This window comes from Sus scrofa, chromosome 13, assembly GCF_000003025.6.
Source record: "Sus scrofa isolate TJ Tabasco breed Duroc chromosome 13, Sscrofa11.1, whole genome shotgun sequence".
NCBI classification, from domain to species: domain Eukaryota; kingdom Metazoa; phylum Chordata; class Mammalia; order Artiodactyla; family Suidae; genus Sus; species Sus scrofa.
This window is the reverse complement of record NC_010455.5, coordinates 173,814,346-173,831,716: the sequence shown is the minus strand read 5'-3', so window position 1 is coordinate 173,831,716 and position 17,371 is coordinate 173,814,346. Positions and strand designations below refer to the sequence as shown.

Here is a 17,371-nt window from a genome sequence, read left to right as displayed (position 1 = left end):
TCTTTCCAAAGTTGCTAATGGGCATGTAAAACAGTACAGCTCACCTAAAAAAATAGTTTGGCAGTTTCTTAACAAATTAACATCCAACTACTATATGACCCAGAAATTGTACTTTTGAGTATTTATCCCAGAGTAATGAAATTTATGGTCATACAAAAATATGGTCATACAAAAACAATCTGTAAACAAATGTTTATAGCAGCTTTATTATAAGAGCCAAAACCTAAAAACAATCTACATATCTTTTAATGGATGAGTGATTAAACAAACTCTGGTACATCCATGCCATGGAATACCATTCAGTAATGAAAAGTAATACACTACTGATACATGCAACAATCTGGATGATTCACCAGAGAATTCAACTGAGTGAAAAATGGCAATCCCAAAAGGTTACATACTACATGATTCCATTCTTGAAATGAAAAAATTATAGAAATTGATATCAGATTAGTAATTGCCACCATTGCATGGTTAAGAAGTGACAGGTGGAAGACAAAATGGGTGTTGTTACAGAGGCAACATATGGGAAATTTACGGTAGTGCAAGTGTTTTATATCTTGATATTGTTCATGTCACTATCCTGGTTATGATACTGTACTATAGCTTTGCAAGATGTTACCACTGGCAAGATGTTACCAATGAGAAATACTGGTTAAGAATACCCAATGATTGGATTAGGAAGATGTATGTATACACAATGGAATACTACTCAGCCATACAGAAGAACAAAATAATGCCATTTGCAGTAACATGGATGGAACTAGAGAATCTTATCCTGAATGAAGTAACTCAGAAAGAGAAAGAAAAATACCATATGATATCACTTATACCTAGAATCTAATACATGGCACAAAGGCAACTTTCCAAAGAAAAGAAAATCATGGACTTGGAGAATAGACTTGTGGTTGCCAAGTGGGGAGGGGAAGGAGTGGGAGGGACTGGGAGCTTGGGGTAAATAGATGCAGAATGTAGACTTTGGGATGGATTAGCAATGGGATCCTGCTGTGTAGCACTGGGAACTCTGTCTAGTCACTTATGATGGAACACTTAATGTGAGAAAAAAGAATGTATACATGTATGTGTAACTGGGTCACCATGCTGTACAGTAGAAAAAATATATATAATAAAAAAAAAAAGAGTACACCAGATCTCACTGTATTATTTCTTACAACTGCAAGGAAATCTATAATTATCTTACTATAAAAAGTATAATTAAAAAACTATACATAATGGAAAATGCCAGATGCTCAATAAATATTTGGTGGAATAGATAAATAAATGAGTTCAATTAAATACAAATATTACCTTTACATGAATACTTCAGGTACTAGATAATAAAAATGATTGAATAAAATGAAATATACAACAAATTGCCATTTTTTAGGCAAATACTTGTTCAATAAGTGATTAAACTAATATGATATTCCTAACTACTGATTTTGAACTCTACGAGTAGAAAATGGTAAATAATATGCTTTTGAGAAACAAAAGCATGAATGAAATCTAGCATTCTCATCTAACTCATACCCTATGAGTAGATAAATGCATGCTACAAGCAATCTGAGTACAGTTGTCATTTGTATTAACACTCTTCTGTATTTTACTGACATTAAGTAATTTAATCATTTATGGAATTTTTACAAAATTATTCTTAAATCCAAAAATTAGAGAGGATAACCACTCAGTTATTTTTTAAAATATATTAACTCTCTCTTGTTTTATTAACTAAGGGTCCCACTTTAGTGATGCAAAAAGGTTTTTAAATAATTACATAAAATAGAAGAAGACATACGCCTTCAGAGGATTTACTATCTACAAAGACAAGATGGTCATATCCAAAACAGAGGACAATAAATTTTTCTCTATCTGTATTATGTACTGCCTCATATAGTGTCTTGAGCATACAAGGTACTAAAATGTTTAGTAAGTTAAATTAAAAAAAAAAACTGCCATTATTATTCAGAGAAGGAAATAGCCTACTGTGAGCTATAATTGACTGGGAAAAAATTTAGGTTGATGCAGACCTTGAGATATTATTGAATCTGCACAGAGACTGGTGAAGGTTTTTCAGTAGGAGGTTAAAAAAGTAATACTTGTCACTTGTGAGGGAAAAAAGTCAGTGTGGAAGATCAGAAATAGTAAAAGACAGTGAGTGGATAAAGAACCTTCAACCAAGGTGAGAAACTTAAAGACCACAGAATTTTATAAGTAACAAATACAAAGCAACTTTCCCAGGTATTAAAGTTAGAACATACATCTGTTTGTTACTTTGATTTCTAAGTCTAATCGCCTGTATATAAAACACTTGTTTTTTGACCTGAAAATGTTTAAGAAATCATTATAAATGGAGAAACGGAAGTTGTGTTGGTAGAGGTTTAATGTCACAGCTGTGCACTGCACAAACTGCCTGGGGGTACAGCGAAGACAATTAAGAGATGATTACAATAACCACTTCCTTCAGAGGATGCTTCATGGTTTTTCTAAGCAAAGTTAAGCTCTTCTACCATTGTGATCTCATGGCACAGGTCCAGAATCTGGCTGAAAGGGCTAATCACACAACTTTATTATTTGATACATATCTGACTCCCTACACATATTCATCCTATGATTACAGACTTGGTCACTCAAAAATATTTCATTATCAAATCTAAGTCTATAAAACAACTTTCGTCTTTAAGGCATACATAAAAGGAAATAAAATGTAATCCAAACTACTTTAACTGCCGTTAAATTTAATAAAATTGGATTAGAAATAATACGTAAGGTGTGAAGTACAATTATTCCTAGTGCCAGGCCCAGAGTAAGGACTTTTAAATGCTAAAAGAAGGAATGGAAGAATCCAAATTTGTTGAGAAAAAAAAAAATACTATGAAGCAAGTACTAGGAATTAAGGAGTGACTCCTGCATTAATTGATGATATACAGGCAGAAATGGATGGTTTGATGAAATTTAACATGTTTTAAATATAGAACACTGAGTTTCATATAATTGCATTGATACTGCAAAATTCCACTTACACAGCTAACATTATATCAATCATATTTTCTTCTTGCCTGCATAATGCAAGTGTGAATACTTTAAATTAGAACTTTTAGAAGTTTAAGAAGCACCTTATTAAAAAGCACAAGAATCAACACACTGAGAGAATTTAACACCTCAATTATAATATCTGTAACTAATGATCACAACTAAGAAATAAAGCAAAGAAACAGTACATAAAACAACATAATACACAGTATTCACAGAAAAAAAAATTACAAAAATTCTTACCTGGATCCATTTATCTGGAATTGCCATGGCTAATCGATAGTCAAAGCCACTCCCTCCCTGGGAAATAGGAGAACACAGAGTTGGCATTCCTGATACATCCTAAAATAAAGAGCATAAGCATTATCAGTTCATACTGCTCACATTTTTACTAAATATTATCCTGACAGTAAAAATCCAGGCCAATAAATGCAAACAATAAATAGGGGCATCTGTTTTTAGAATGTTTCGGTAACATAATTGTCAAATTAGATAAAATTGTGATAGCATATCTCACTTCTCAATAAGATTTTGGATAATGCTTTGCATTGCAGGAAGACTCTGATCTCATGACACTATTTTCTTTTTGCTTTTTCCTTAGTATCACATAAAGAATACAAAATAGTGAAAGCATTATTGCTGAAACATCATTTCTTACACTTATTTTTGAGCTACTGTAGGACTATTTTTTATTAGGTATTGCCTTCATCAAACTTAACAATATATGTGCGATGTAACTATTATCCTTGCCCTCTCCATATACAGCACTGACATAGAGTGTATTTTGTGAGCGCTTAGCTTCAGATGAAATGGGAAGTAGAGTTAGCACACTGAGAGTGAAGCAATAAGATGGCTTTCACTATAGTCAGTTACACTTGGAAAGGGTCTCTGAGGTTATCTAGTGGATGCTCTTCATTTAAAAGATACAGCAACCAAGGCTTATTGAGGTGAAGGGATCACTAAAGACATGTTTCTCAATGGTAGAGCGAGGACTCAGATGTTCGGCCTTTTGACAGTATCTTCCTACAATCATGCCACCACCAGATTATTGGTAATCAAATAAACCATCAAACAGATAAATAAAAAAAATGTATAAGGGCCCAATGTAACAAAATACATTATTGTAACAATTGTAAAATATGAGTCAAGTAGTAGCAAGTCTAACCAGCAATTCTAACTCCACACTATCTTTCAAAGAAATTATTTTCTCTTGCTCCATTTCCACAGGCACGATCTTATTTAATCTACAGTTCTACTTGCTTAGATCATTATGTTTCCAAATGAAATTCTCCATCTCATTTCTTGTCACACTAATTGCTGTTGATAAGTCTGCTCCTATCACTGCCTGTCAATACCTTTCAATAGCCAAAAACATAAAACTCAAATTCAGCTTAAGGTGCAATTCGACAATTATAATTTAAGCATCAACAATATAGTTTACTATTTGACTATCTGCTTCCTTACTCGTGGTTAGAATTTGAGATCCATGGGGCAGGACTTTTGTGTTGTTGTGGTGGTGGGTTACTGACATATGCCAAGAATCTAGGACAGTAGATGAGTACCTGGCACAAAGCAGTAACTCAACAGATGTTTGCTGAGTGAAGGAATGAAGGTGCTGTCAAAGGTTTAAAGATAAATAAGACACAATACTTGAGCTGCAAGATTCATAAACTGGGGCCTAAATAAACACACACATACACTTATCGTGAAATGACAATGAACGTGATGTGGCTGTGTTGTCATAATTGTTAGCTGAAGTACACAGAAAGTGCTATGAAAAGATTTATATCTTTCCATCATTATTTCTACTATTTCATTTCAAATATTAAATTTATCAGCCACTTTGAAATATTTACTCTTCCCTGTGATTGTCAAAGCTTCTCCATGTGTGTCATTGACCAAATTCTCCTTGGATTATTATCTTTACTTCCTATAGCGACTATCACATTCTCTGAGCTCTCTGAGAGTTCACTGCTTCTTCCTCCACAGCACCATCCCCAAACTCTTCCCATAGAAGAGCTGAACAAAAAGAAATATATGACCTCTCTGGGCCTCCAAACTAATTTATTGTTTTCTAATGGAAGAGGGATACAGTTAAGTATAGTACATGGTAGAATACATCCATAAGAAGATATATGTTAATAATGTTTCATTTCTACATACATCTTTATAGTTTATAAAAACAAAAAAAAGATGAATTAAAAACAGTTAAAAGGGATGAATGGTTAACAGAGAAGGAACCATTTTAAAAGACATTGTATTTATCAAAATATGTCACATTTTCACAAATATGATAGGTATTCAGTTCCATTCCTTATAAACATTGGCTGAATATGTATTAAATACAGACACCTGTGTTTGAAACTGTAATTACAGACACAATGTCTTCCTTTCCAGAAGAGTTTTCTTAAGACCCAGTTTTCATAAAACTGGTGACAAGATGGCATTAAAGATCAACATAATTTTTCTCAAGAAAACATTAGGGTATATCTATATCTGGTCTACAGGTAATTTTAGAAAATAGCTTGATGGAAAATAGAATCTGCTAAGAAAAATATTTAGACACCAATTGGTTTTAACTCCTAAATCTGAATCCTAGAAGGCTGCCCCATTAATGCATGAGATATCTGTAGCTCCATTTTGAAAGTGAAGAGTTAATGACTATTATTTTAACATTTTAAAGGAAAAAAATAAGTAAATGGAATGGTCATTAAAATGATGTTGACATTTACCAACATAGCATATTAAAGTGATCACATATGTTTCAAATAAAACTATATCTATAGATCACTTATGACTATTCCAGCAGGGGGGAGCTTTAGTCAAAAAATATTTTAAATTAATATAGCAAATATAATCATGTGGTATGGTAGATACATTCAAGGAAAAAAGGCTTCAATTTTAATAACTGTCATAAATGAATTCAAATTTCTACTACAGGACTTTATATGACATTGCATTACTTATTTGTTACACTACTTTCTTAAAAAAAAGTTCATGAGGATCAATTCCACATTTTGAAGAGACTCCCACTAGACAGAAAAGTGATGTATTGAAATTGAAGTAGTTTTCAATTTAAGTAGAATAAATTGAAGACACATCTTATTTTAAAAAAATCTAAAACCAAGTACTATAAAGTAGGCTAAAGTCTCAAAGTTTCATTGGTAGAAACGCTGATAATCAGACAAGAGCTCCCTAGATGATGAAACTACTTTACTTGAAATGAACGGAAAGATCAATGTAACAATTTTAAGTTTCATGTATTAAATAATTGCTTCTTTTTCTTCAGTACCATTTTTGATCTGTGCTGTCATTAATTGTTTGCAGTAATTTGTCATAATGTAATGTCTCTGCTTCAAATTGACATAAATATAACTGACAAACTAATTAACTTTTTTGATGTGGGACAGATAAAATTATATAAAAGATAAAAGTTTAAAATATACTCTGATTGATATTAAAAAATATTCAGCACATAAAGTTTAGTGTAAATATTAGAAAGCCTTATAAATTATGACCAAGTGAAGGCATAGAAATTTTGAAACAATACAGAGTACCAAAATGGTATTTTAATCGAGTTTTTTTTCATTATAAATGAAAATTTACTCTAGGAATTTAGGATCCATTGCTCCATCCCTAGAAGATATTTAGAAAGTGAAAGGCCTAAATAGAGTAACTGTTCTCAATCCAAAGATAAACTAGCAAATCATATCACTCAGTTTGAGATTCAGAGTTTGAGAAATGATGCTTGAGGAAAAAGGCTATACAAATAATATATATTACAGGAAGGAGACTGTCACTGCCACATTTCATTCCAGTGAACTAAATGCCAACGATGTGAAAACATACCTTAACTCTGACTCTTTGTAGTCTTAATATTTTTATATGCCAACCACTATGCTTTGTATAGAACAGTTTAACACACTAAATTCAATTTTAATAATAATTCCTAGTTAGAGGACTCACAAAACCAGAGGGATTTTAGTACTAAATCTAAATTAGCATAAGCATTTAACAAACTTCCTAATTTATCACATTTATCACCAAGAGGGGAATTGTCAATTATGCATATACCAAATTATATCATTACAGTGCAGCTTTGGGACAGTTAATCATGAACCTTCAATAATCATGAATAACTAGTGAACATTTGGCAATCCGAGAGCAATAACATAAACAAGAAAGGTAATCGCATCAAAACAAGAGAGATTTCAGAGAAGCTCGAAGGCAGTGATCCATGCCATCTCTAATGATTAAACCAGAAAAGAAAAAAAAAATAGACAGGCACATATTAATATTCAATTCTTTTCTGTGCTAAAGGTCTTATGGCCATAGGACCTGTCTACTGATTAGATTATTTTACTTTCTAACCACTGGCATTTTCTTTTTTTAACAATGGAATAATGACAAGTAATTAGTGTACACTATCTCCTAATAGGAAAACAGTGAATCCTAAATAACGTGCCACCCCATACAAGGTAGTTGCACTGTAGTCAGGGTGTGATTTCACTTATGCAATTATTGACAACACGGAGGGTGTTCAAATATTGTATGCAGACAAATTGTTCTATCTAAATTAAAAGGAGTCAGAGAGTAGAGATCATTATGGCTTTACCTCAGCTATTGTTATAGAATCTGGATACAGCGTGTGAATCAAATGATTTGCCAACATGAGATAAGTCAAAGCTTCCTCATCTACATGTAATCCAAAATACTCATGATAATCACCTGAAAAGGATTGACCTGGAGAACAGAAAATAAATATGGATGCATTATGTTAGCATGCAAGTCTTAACTCTGCACAACTGGCAACCCCACCAATTAGTTGGTTGATATGTTCTAGTCATAGCAAAGTGTAATGAGCCCCCATACCACATAATGTTATCAGCAACTACATGATTTAACTTAGAAAAGGACTCCATAACTACACTCAAAGTTCAGACATCCCACAATTCTATTTTTGTCTTACAAAAGCAAACAAAAACACTTGGATTTAAAACTTTAATTTGAGGAGTTCCTGTTGTGCAGCGGAAACGAATCTGACTAGGAACCATAAGGTTGCAGGTCCGATTCCTGGCCTCACTCAGTTTGTTAAGGGTCCCGCATTGCCATGAGCTGTGGTGTAGGTGGCAAAAGCAGCTCAGATCCTGCGTTGTTGTGGCTGTGGTGTAAGCAGGCAGCTGTAGGTCCGATTCAACCCCTAGCCTGGGACCCTCCATATGCCGTGGCTGTGGTCCTAAAAATTAATAGATAGATAAATAAAACTTTAATTTGAACTGAATTTTACAGCAGAAAAATTAGGTAAAATGAAATCAAAGAGATTTATAAATTTTAACTCTTAGATATATTTTTAACACATTAGATGTTAATATTAGCTAGCTCCTATTTGATCCCTCTGAAGAAAAGCAAATATAAAAATCATGTTTATATTTTTTAAATATGGCCCCAATTTATGCAGTATGAATGTCCTATGATGACAAGACAGTTTAATATCTCTCAACATCTTTCTACCTCATCTTCCCCCACCTCCTGACTTATTTCCCTTATTGATTTTTATTCCTTCAATTCTTTACTCTTATTTTTAATTAAACCTAGTTAGTGCTCAATGCCTGCCTCCCCCTCCATTTCCTATATCTAAGTTCTTTATTTTGATTCCTTTTTTTTTTCTCAGCTTGTTGGGTTCCGTCACTGAAAGATATTTTCAAGTATAATTATGGGAGTTTTATTCCTCAAGTTCTTTCAAATTCATCCCTCGATGGCAATCCAAATATCAAATTCTCAAGTTACACTTTGTTTTTTAACAATTTTGTAGACGTTTCTGTGGCAACAGAACAGTATGAGCCCAGCCATTTTTTTTTCATCCAAGTAGATAAATTGCTATTTCTTATTAGGAGTTATCTGATGAATTTCTCTTTATCACTGAATTTTCTAAATTAAACACCATGGCTTAATGTTAATTGTTATCTCATTTTTTTCTGATACATTATGTATTCTTTTGCTGTTCAGTTTCAATGTTTTCTTCCTCATCTCAAAGTGGAAAAATATGTTAAGTAACTCAGAATGTTTTTCTTTACCATTTCTTGGACTTTCTACCCATAAAAAGCATATCCTGTATTTATGGACTTCAGTTCATTTCCCCAACTCCTCAACTCCTTGGAAAATGCTGAGCCTTCAGCAGAAGGAGGTCCTACAGGGGCATATGAGATGTTTTGATCTAGGAGAAGATCTTTCCTTAATTTTGTCATGCTTGCCTTTTACATACCCTAATTCAGCTTCTCTACAAAGCAGAATAGATCAGTGAAACCTGTCATGTTTTATAGATCAAACTTCTTCTCTAGGACCATTTCATGGGGGCGGCACCATGATTAAGAGCAATAACAGCACACTTTGAATATAGCATCTTTCCTTGGCAGCATTTTTTAAGATTTACAGTCTGAACTCCCTTTTTTTGGATTGGTTGTTACCAGCAAATATTTGGTCATTAAAAAAAAAAAAAATTGTTCTCCATGTTATCTATTATTGAAGGATTAGGAGTCTGTGATCCAACTTTTTTGTACAACTTTTAAACTCAAGTTCTCTAATCCATATTTTTATTCACAAATTAATTTCAATTTAACAGCATATATATTCAAAAAACCATATTTTCTTCAATGTTTAATATGCAAACCCATACATTCACAAATGTTCTCATTTATTATTTTTGTTATTTATTTTTCATTACAATTGCTGCCATGTTCACATCCTGAGGGTGCTACATGAAATGGTATCCTTAAAATATTTTAAGAAGAATGCTACATGTTAAAGATAGCATATTGTTAAGTAGATATATTTCAAAGAAAATAATTATTTTTAATTCACTTGTAAAATATATTTGTACTTGGAGTTCCCTTCATGGCTCAGCGGAAATGAACTCCACTCGTATCCATGAGGACACAGGTTCGATCCCTGGCCTTGCTCAATGGGTTAAGGATCCAGCATTGCCATGAGCTGTGGTATAGGTTGCAGATGTGGTTCAGATCCCACACTGCTGTGGCTGTGGCTTAGGCTGGCAGCTATAGCTCCAATTCAACTCCTAGCTTGAAACCTCCATATGCTTTGGCTACAGCCCTAAAAAGACCAAAAAAAAAAAAAAAAAAAAAAAATTGTATCCAATTTCTTGCCAAAAAGGGATCAGAAGTGATTAGAAAAAAGTTATACACAATGGAACTAATACAAAGCAAGCCAACAATAATGGTTATTGCAACGACGTAACTGAACCCCAAGCCTGGTTGTAATCTCCAAGTAAAAAATAAAACTATTAGTTAAATGTGTAATGTATCAGGTTACCTACCTATTCCATGATGATAATAGAGCATGGATGTAACACCATCAAAACGGAATCCATCAAAGCCATATTCTTCTAACCACCACCTTATGTTTGATAGAAGAAATCTTAAAACTTCCCAGCTAAAATATTAGAGGAATATATTTTTAAGCACAATGTATATATAGTGTTTTCTCTAATTATTATATAACCTTTGCTAAGAGTAGTAATTAAAACCAAAATCTCTATCTCAGGAATCATGATGTTCAAAGAAATATATGAACTCCAGAAAGCTACTAACATTTACTTTATTTGTTTGATGAAGTTCATTCTAAAATAAAAATCTGTCAAATTTCTTTAGCTGCAAAATCACTCCATATCTGAGAAAAACTAGGAAAAAAAAAATGTGTCAGTCTGATCCAAAGTGCAGGGACTCTGTTTTTGTTCAAGGCTCTGTCTTTAGCAAATACACAGTGATTACTACATAGTAAGTCATTACCAGAAAAAAAAAAAAAAGAGTCTGTTATTTAACTCTGAGTTTTCACCAAGATTTTTCATGTAATATAACCACAGTTACATAGTTTTTCCTTTTAGAAAATATAATTTCATTATCAGTAGACAACTGACCTCAGCCTTCAGTGTTTATCTGTGTAAAATATTTACTCTATAATTTCAAACAGATATACTTCAGAATAAAAAGGAAAAAGAAAAGAGAAAAAAAAGGCTTTTTAAATCAACCATGTGATAAGCAAAACTACATTTACTAGACTTGTTGTGTGAGGGTAAAAGAGAGCTAATTACTAGGAAACATATGTTTAACAAAGTAAAAAAGTTCTACCAGTGAAAGAGTCCTATATCCATAAAAACAGAAAGAAAACAAAGAACTGTTATAACTCAATTAAAAACACCACATGAAACAAGTCCATTTCGGACAACTGAAAAGAAGGCATCATCAATTAGTATTTTCTTTAGTCATACAGTTATGGTTGAGTTCTCTACCTCATTATATCTGTGGTTTTAAGACTTTAATACCTCATCAAGTTTAATGAAAAAGCAGTAATAGTGTACACAATTTCTTAAACCATTTGAAATTTTTTTTAACTTTCCTTACATTAAAGAATAAGCAGACATAAGTGGAGATTAAGTCATCACAATCAACTATAGAATTGTAAATCTAAACTTCGGGGAAAGATGAGTGTTGCTGGTAATTAACTTCAAATAAGTTATTTTGATTTTTGAAAACTTACTGAAAGTTAAAAAAAAAAAAAAGTTAGTAAAAGAAAACAGAAATTCAAGGAATCCAGTAGACAGGAAAGGGAGCCAGGAGGTTCTAGATTGTTAGGTCCAAGCCATGATGAAATTGTGAAGTTTGCTAATGTTTCTATTAATACATTTTTATTTAGGATTTAAAGAAAAAAATCTATTTAATAAAAATAAATGAATAGATCAAAACTACTCCATTTTGTGTAGGGATTTTTAATATATATACTTTTTAAAAGTATTTTAAAGTTAAACTTCATTTTTAGAGCAGTTTTGGGTTTACTACAAAATTGAAAGGAAGTATTTTTTACTTCTTTTAACAAGGTTGCTATATGAGTATTTCAGAAAGAATATATGAATACATTTGAATCAATAACCCTTTCTAAACAATATTTTGAAAAGGACAAAATTTTCTAATCTGTTCATTTGATTGGTCATGTATATTTTACTTCTGAAAGGTAAACTGAAAGTTATTTTAACCAAAAATACCACAGAGTAGGAATAAAACCTGTTTAAATACTAAATATCTTGGTTGGTGAAAAAGGTATGAATATGTAAACTAGTGACCACAAACTGTCCATGGGTCTGAGCTGATATGCACTGTTTTGTTTACCTTGCAAAGGGCAGATGACCCTTTAACAAACATGGGTTCAAACTGCCCAGGTTGACTAATATTTTTTAAAATACTAAATTATCCCTACATATTCTTGGATGTTGCATCCTTGGATACAGAGGGCCACCATATTCATAGGACTACGTCATTTTATATAAGGGACTTGGGCATCTGCAGATTTTGGTATATGGTGAAGCTCCTGGAACCAATCCCCTGAAGATTTGAGGGACAACTGTACTTGAAATTCTCCAGTTTGAATTTCTAAAGATGGAACATGTACTTTCTGGCCCCTCCCAGTCCCTGACACTCATCATTCTTATATCAACCCCTCTGACTCATTTACATTACCAGCCTGGGCTGGTGGACATTTGCTGTCAATTTCTAACATAAATGTCACGGACTACACGTTTTCCAGGTAGATACATTCAAATGTGAAAACTGCATCCTAATATCTACAAAAATAAAAGAAGAAAAAAGGCAATGATATTGCTATTCAATGAAAAGCAGAAAAGGAGGTGATGTGAATTTAATAATTAAAAAGAAAAGCACTGGGAGTTCCCTTCATGGCTCAGTGGTTAATGAACCCGACTAGGGTCCATTAGGATGTGGGTTCGATCCCTGGCCTCACTCAGTGGGTTAAGGATCTGGCATTGTTGTGAGGTGTGGTGTAGGTTGCAGACATGGCTCGGATCCCACATTGCTGTGGCTGTGGTGTAGGCCAACAGCTGTAGCATGGATTTGTCCCCTGGCCAGGGAACTTCCATATGCCATCGGTGCAGCCCTAAAAAGCAAAAAAAAAAAAAAAAAAAAAAAGAAAGAAAGAAAGTATTTCCCAATGTCACATTGTTGATTAAGGGCAGAGTTACTAAACGTCCCACTGATTGCTGTTACCACGGTATTTGATCTATCCTCTTCCTGACCAAAAGGAGTTTTACAACTGCACTTAACATTCTAGGCTGTAACTATACGAGTATACAGATTCTTGGTATGAATAAACAGAAAAAGAATTTCCTGTGATAATCAAAAAAGAAACAATAATGAAAATGGAGCATCTAAATAAAAAGTTCAAAGGGGTAAAAAAAAAAAAATACTAAGTTCTACTCTTTGTTTTTTTTTTTTGCTTTTTAGGGCCTCAGCTGTGGCATATGGAGGTTCCCAGGCTAGGAGTCTAATCAAAGCTACAGCTGCCAGCCTACGCTAAAGCCACAGCAATGCCAGATCCGAGCTGCATCTGTGACCTACACCACAGCTCACGGCAACGCAGGATCCTTAACCCACTGAACAAGGCCAAGGAATGAACCTGTAACCTCATGGTTCCTAGTTGGATTTGTTTTGCTGTGCCATGACAGGAACTCCCTAACTTCTATTCTTTGCACTTCTAAAATACTCTGAGGAGTTCCTGTCGTGGCGCAGTGGTTAACGAATCTGACTAGGAACCACGAGGTTGCGGGTTTGGTCCCTGCCCTTGCTCAGTGGGTTAACGATCCAGCGTTGCTGTAAGCTGTGGTGTAGGTTGCAGACGTGGCTCGGATCCCGCGTTGCTGTGGCTCTGGCGTAGGCCGGTGGCTGCAGCTCCGATTCATCCCCTAGCCTGGGAACCTCCACATGCTACGGGAGCGGCCCAAGAAATAGCAAAAAAAAAATAATAATAAATAAAAAAATAATAATAAATAAAATAAAATAAAGTACTCTGAACCTGGAATTCCCGTGTGGTGCAGCAGACATGAATCTGACTAGGAATCACGAGGTTGTGGGTTCAATCCATGGCCTTGCTCAGTGGGCTAAAGATCCAGCATTGCCGTGAGCTGTGTTCTCACTGTGGCGTAGGCTGGCAGCTGTAGCTCTGATTGGATCCCTAGCCGGGTAACCTCCATATGCCTCAGGTGTGGCCCTAAAAATAAAAAATAAAAAAATGCTCTGAACCTGACACAATGTATAAACAACATCAAAATCCTAAAAAAAAATACAAGATTAAACTGATAGAAATAAATCAAATTTTACTGCTTTAAAAATAATTTATTTTATGAATATATAAATCATTAATAAAACATAAAATAGATGTGTTGTCTATAGTGACAAAAAAGAAAAGAGATATAGTTGAATAATAGGATTTGAACTGCATGGGTCCACTAAAATGTGGATTTTTTTTGATAAATATAATATCTGTATTTTGATTTTACAGATCTTTAACAAAGTGTGTGGGAGAGTTTGTGTTCACAATATGTGTAATCAAAAGAACTATGAATCTCCTGACTCAAATCCAAACTGTTTCCGCTTGGTGGCCCTGAGTGAGTCATTTATCAATTCCTTTGTTTTTGAAGGATAGAGTATCATGTTGATTTTAACGGTGCACGAGTAGGTGTGCCTAAACCCCAAGTTGTTAAAAAATAAATTGTACACAGATTTTACAGGAGAGTAAATTATCCATACAGTGAAAATAGTAATGAAACAAAAGTTAGAGCATCTTGTCTTTTTTTTTTTTTTTTTAACAAAATCTCGGGAAATATATTCAGGAAAAAAAAATCAGATCTAAAATTTTAAAGTTAGTAGCAGTAAATGGAAAGCAACAGTTAAAAGCATTAATTCCCTGGTTATACATATTTTCTAAAACTAGATAATTAAATGTGTTAGGTTAAAAAATAAAAAAACAAAAAACCCTGATCCTTATAAGGGTAACATTTTATAAATAATTAACCTTTGTTGTTCAAGAAAAAAAATAAATAAACTGCCAGTGCAGGAAACAGGGGGAAAGACAGACTCATAATTATATTTCCAATATTTCTGTAGTCCAAATTTTGTTTTTCTTATCATCTTGGCATGATCGATCCAGACAGACTAATTCACCCTGTAAACTCAGTGTCCTGATGAAACTCATTTTAAAACATAGATTGCTTGCACTCAAGTTACAAATCGGGACTTTTGAAACCCAACAAGACAGAGAACCAGAAAGACAGAGATCTGAGTCACTAAATAACCAGATCATATACGCGAGTACATGCAGGGACATAGAGGACATTCAGGGACATAGTCTAAGAACTCAAAGTTGAAAAATAGCAACAGAGTTTTATAGTATCACTGGAATAAAGATGTAGCTTACTTTTTTCTTTTTCTTATACTATGTAAACATCCAACTTGATGTTGACAATGTATTTAACTATCAAATAAATAAATTTAGCCTAGGTCACAGAACTTAAATTACAGGAAGAAAGCTGTGCCAAGGGTCCTCCAGACCACCTCCAGGTTCAGCGATTCAGTAGGAAGACTTATAGAATTTAGATAGAGTCTTGGCTCAGGGCTATGATTTATTGCATGCAGCGAAAGAATGAAAAGCAAAATCAGCAAAGGGAGGAGTGCATGGGGCAGTGTTCAGAAGAGTCTCGGGCGTAGGGTCCCAAGAGTCCCCCTCTCCTGATGGAGTCACACTTAATTCCCGTGGTAACAAACTTACAACACTTGTGAAATGATGTCTACCAGGAAAGCTCATTGGAGACTCAGTTTTCAGCAATTTTATTGGGGGCTGGTGAAATCTTAAATATATCTTAAAAATCTTATAAAGGGGCTCCAGGTGAGGTACTCTGTTTTACACCCTACGTTCTGGCAGTCACATGGATGATGAATTTATTAAACATAAATACACGAATGAACTTGTTCAGTGATTCTAAGATTTGCCTTTTAAATAGAACACCAGAACAACCTTAAGGAATATATTCCAGGGAAAATAGAGAGTTCTGAAAAATGTCTATTACTATTTATACTATCATAAATTTCAAATTCAGCACCCATAAATTGCATTTTTCCTTCTTTGAGGGGGCCAAGAAGAGTTATGATGTATTCTAAATTATGACTGAATTACAAATATTACTCAACGTGCTCTGTAGTAATAAATGAACTGAATCATTTCAAATGAATGGTTTGCCTTGAGTCAAAGTAGGAAAATGTCTGGCAAAGGGTACAATAAAAAAGGCAATTTACTTTTTCTACTTCAAAATGTCATCAGACAGCCCATAACACAGTTGATATACCCAACTGATTAGAGTTCCATAAAAATATAAAACAGAATTTAAGAGCAGTTTTACTTTGGTATGTTAACAGCAGACAAGGTGGGGCTTTGATTTTAAGATTATTCCATTGACAAAGCTCTTAAAGTCTATCCTTAGAAACCACAAAGCAGCCCAGTATCCAAACAAGTAGAGGAGTTAGATGCTAACTTTTAGGAGGTGATGCTAACAAATATATATACTTAGTGGCCAGCTTGAATGCTTGAGAAGTAACCTATATTAGTTACTAGCTTTCTACCTTAAACTAATTAATACATAAATTAGAAACAAATACTATGTCATCTATATTGACTAAGATCAACTGTATAGCTTACTCATATACTTTATGAAAAATATAAACAAAATCCCTAAAATTCAGAAAAGGATAAGGAAATACAGCTGACTTTTCTGTGAACCATAGCTAAAAATGTTTAAATCACAGGTGTCTAATATAGAAACTGAATACATCAATGGGTAATATATACATTTAAGGATTTCTGGCAATCAAAATAATCAGAACTCTAACTGGTTTGGATGTCTAAAATACTCAACCTGTAATCAAGTAATGAGGATTTATTAAGGAAATTCCATCATATACAGATAATTCCAATATTAAGTTTTTTTAAAGAAATATCCCTAAAATCAAAAACTGTTGATTGTCTCACATTTTGCCAATGAACTTTATAATGAAATAAACTATAGGCAAATTTTCTTGGTAAGCAAGTATAATTAGATGTAACAACCTTTATTAGATGAAGTAGTACTTTGTAATTCAAAACCATCTGCCTAATGTACTTATTTGTGATGCTGAATAACGTCTGGGATTTTTCAAAATCAGCAACTTAGTCTACTGGGTGATATTAACACTACTAATATAGTATACTAATAAATAGGAGACATTATTAAACAGTGGCTAAATATCAAAAATATAAAGAAAAATGATTTATTCTTTTAAGCCATTCCATAGTCTTTGAAGCTAAATGGTCATTAAAAAATACATCATAAAACCCATTAAGCAAAAATTACATGTTTTGATCGAGGTATTTCAACTGAGGCAGCAGATTGACCTCAAACAAAGAACATACTTTTTTTTTTTAATAGAAAAGGTATGGCATTTCAAATAACAGC

The 17,371-nt window shown here is 33.4% G+C and overlaps 1 protein-coding gene across 1 annotated transcript in view; it reads right to left on the bottom strand.

Annotated features, from left to right (window-relative positions):
• Window positions 1-17,371, bottom strand: part of GBE1 (1,4-alpha-glucan branching enzyme 1) — a 275,246-nt gene that overhangs the window by 77,930 nt on the left and 179,945 nt on the right. The window contains exons 8-10 of the mRNA XM_021070783.1: window positions 10,361-10,476; window positions 7,646-7,773; window positions 3,274-3,372 (exon numbers count right to left, since the gene is read on the bottom strand). Of these exons, the coding sequence (XP_020926442.1) occupies window positions 3,274-3,372; window positions 7,646-7,773; window positions 10,361-10,476 (343 nt within the window). The remainder of the gene's footprint in view (window positions 1-3,273; window positions 3,373-7,645; window positions 7,774-10,360; window positions 10,477-17,371) is intronic.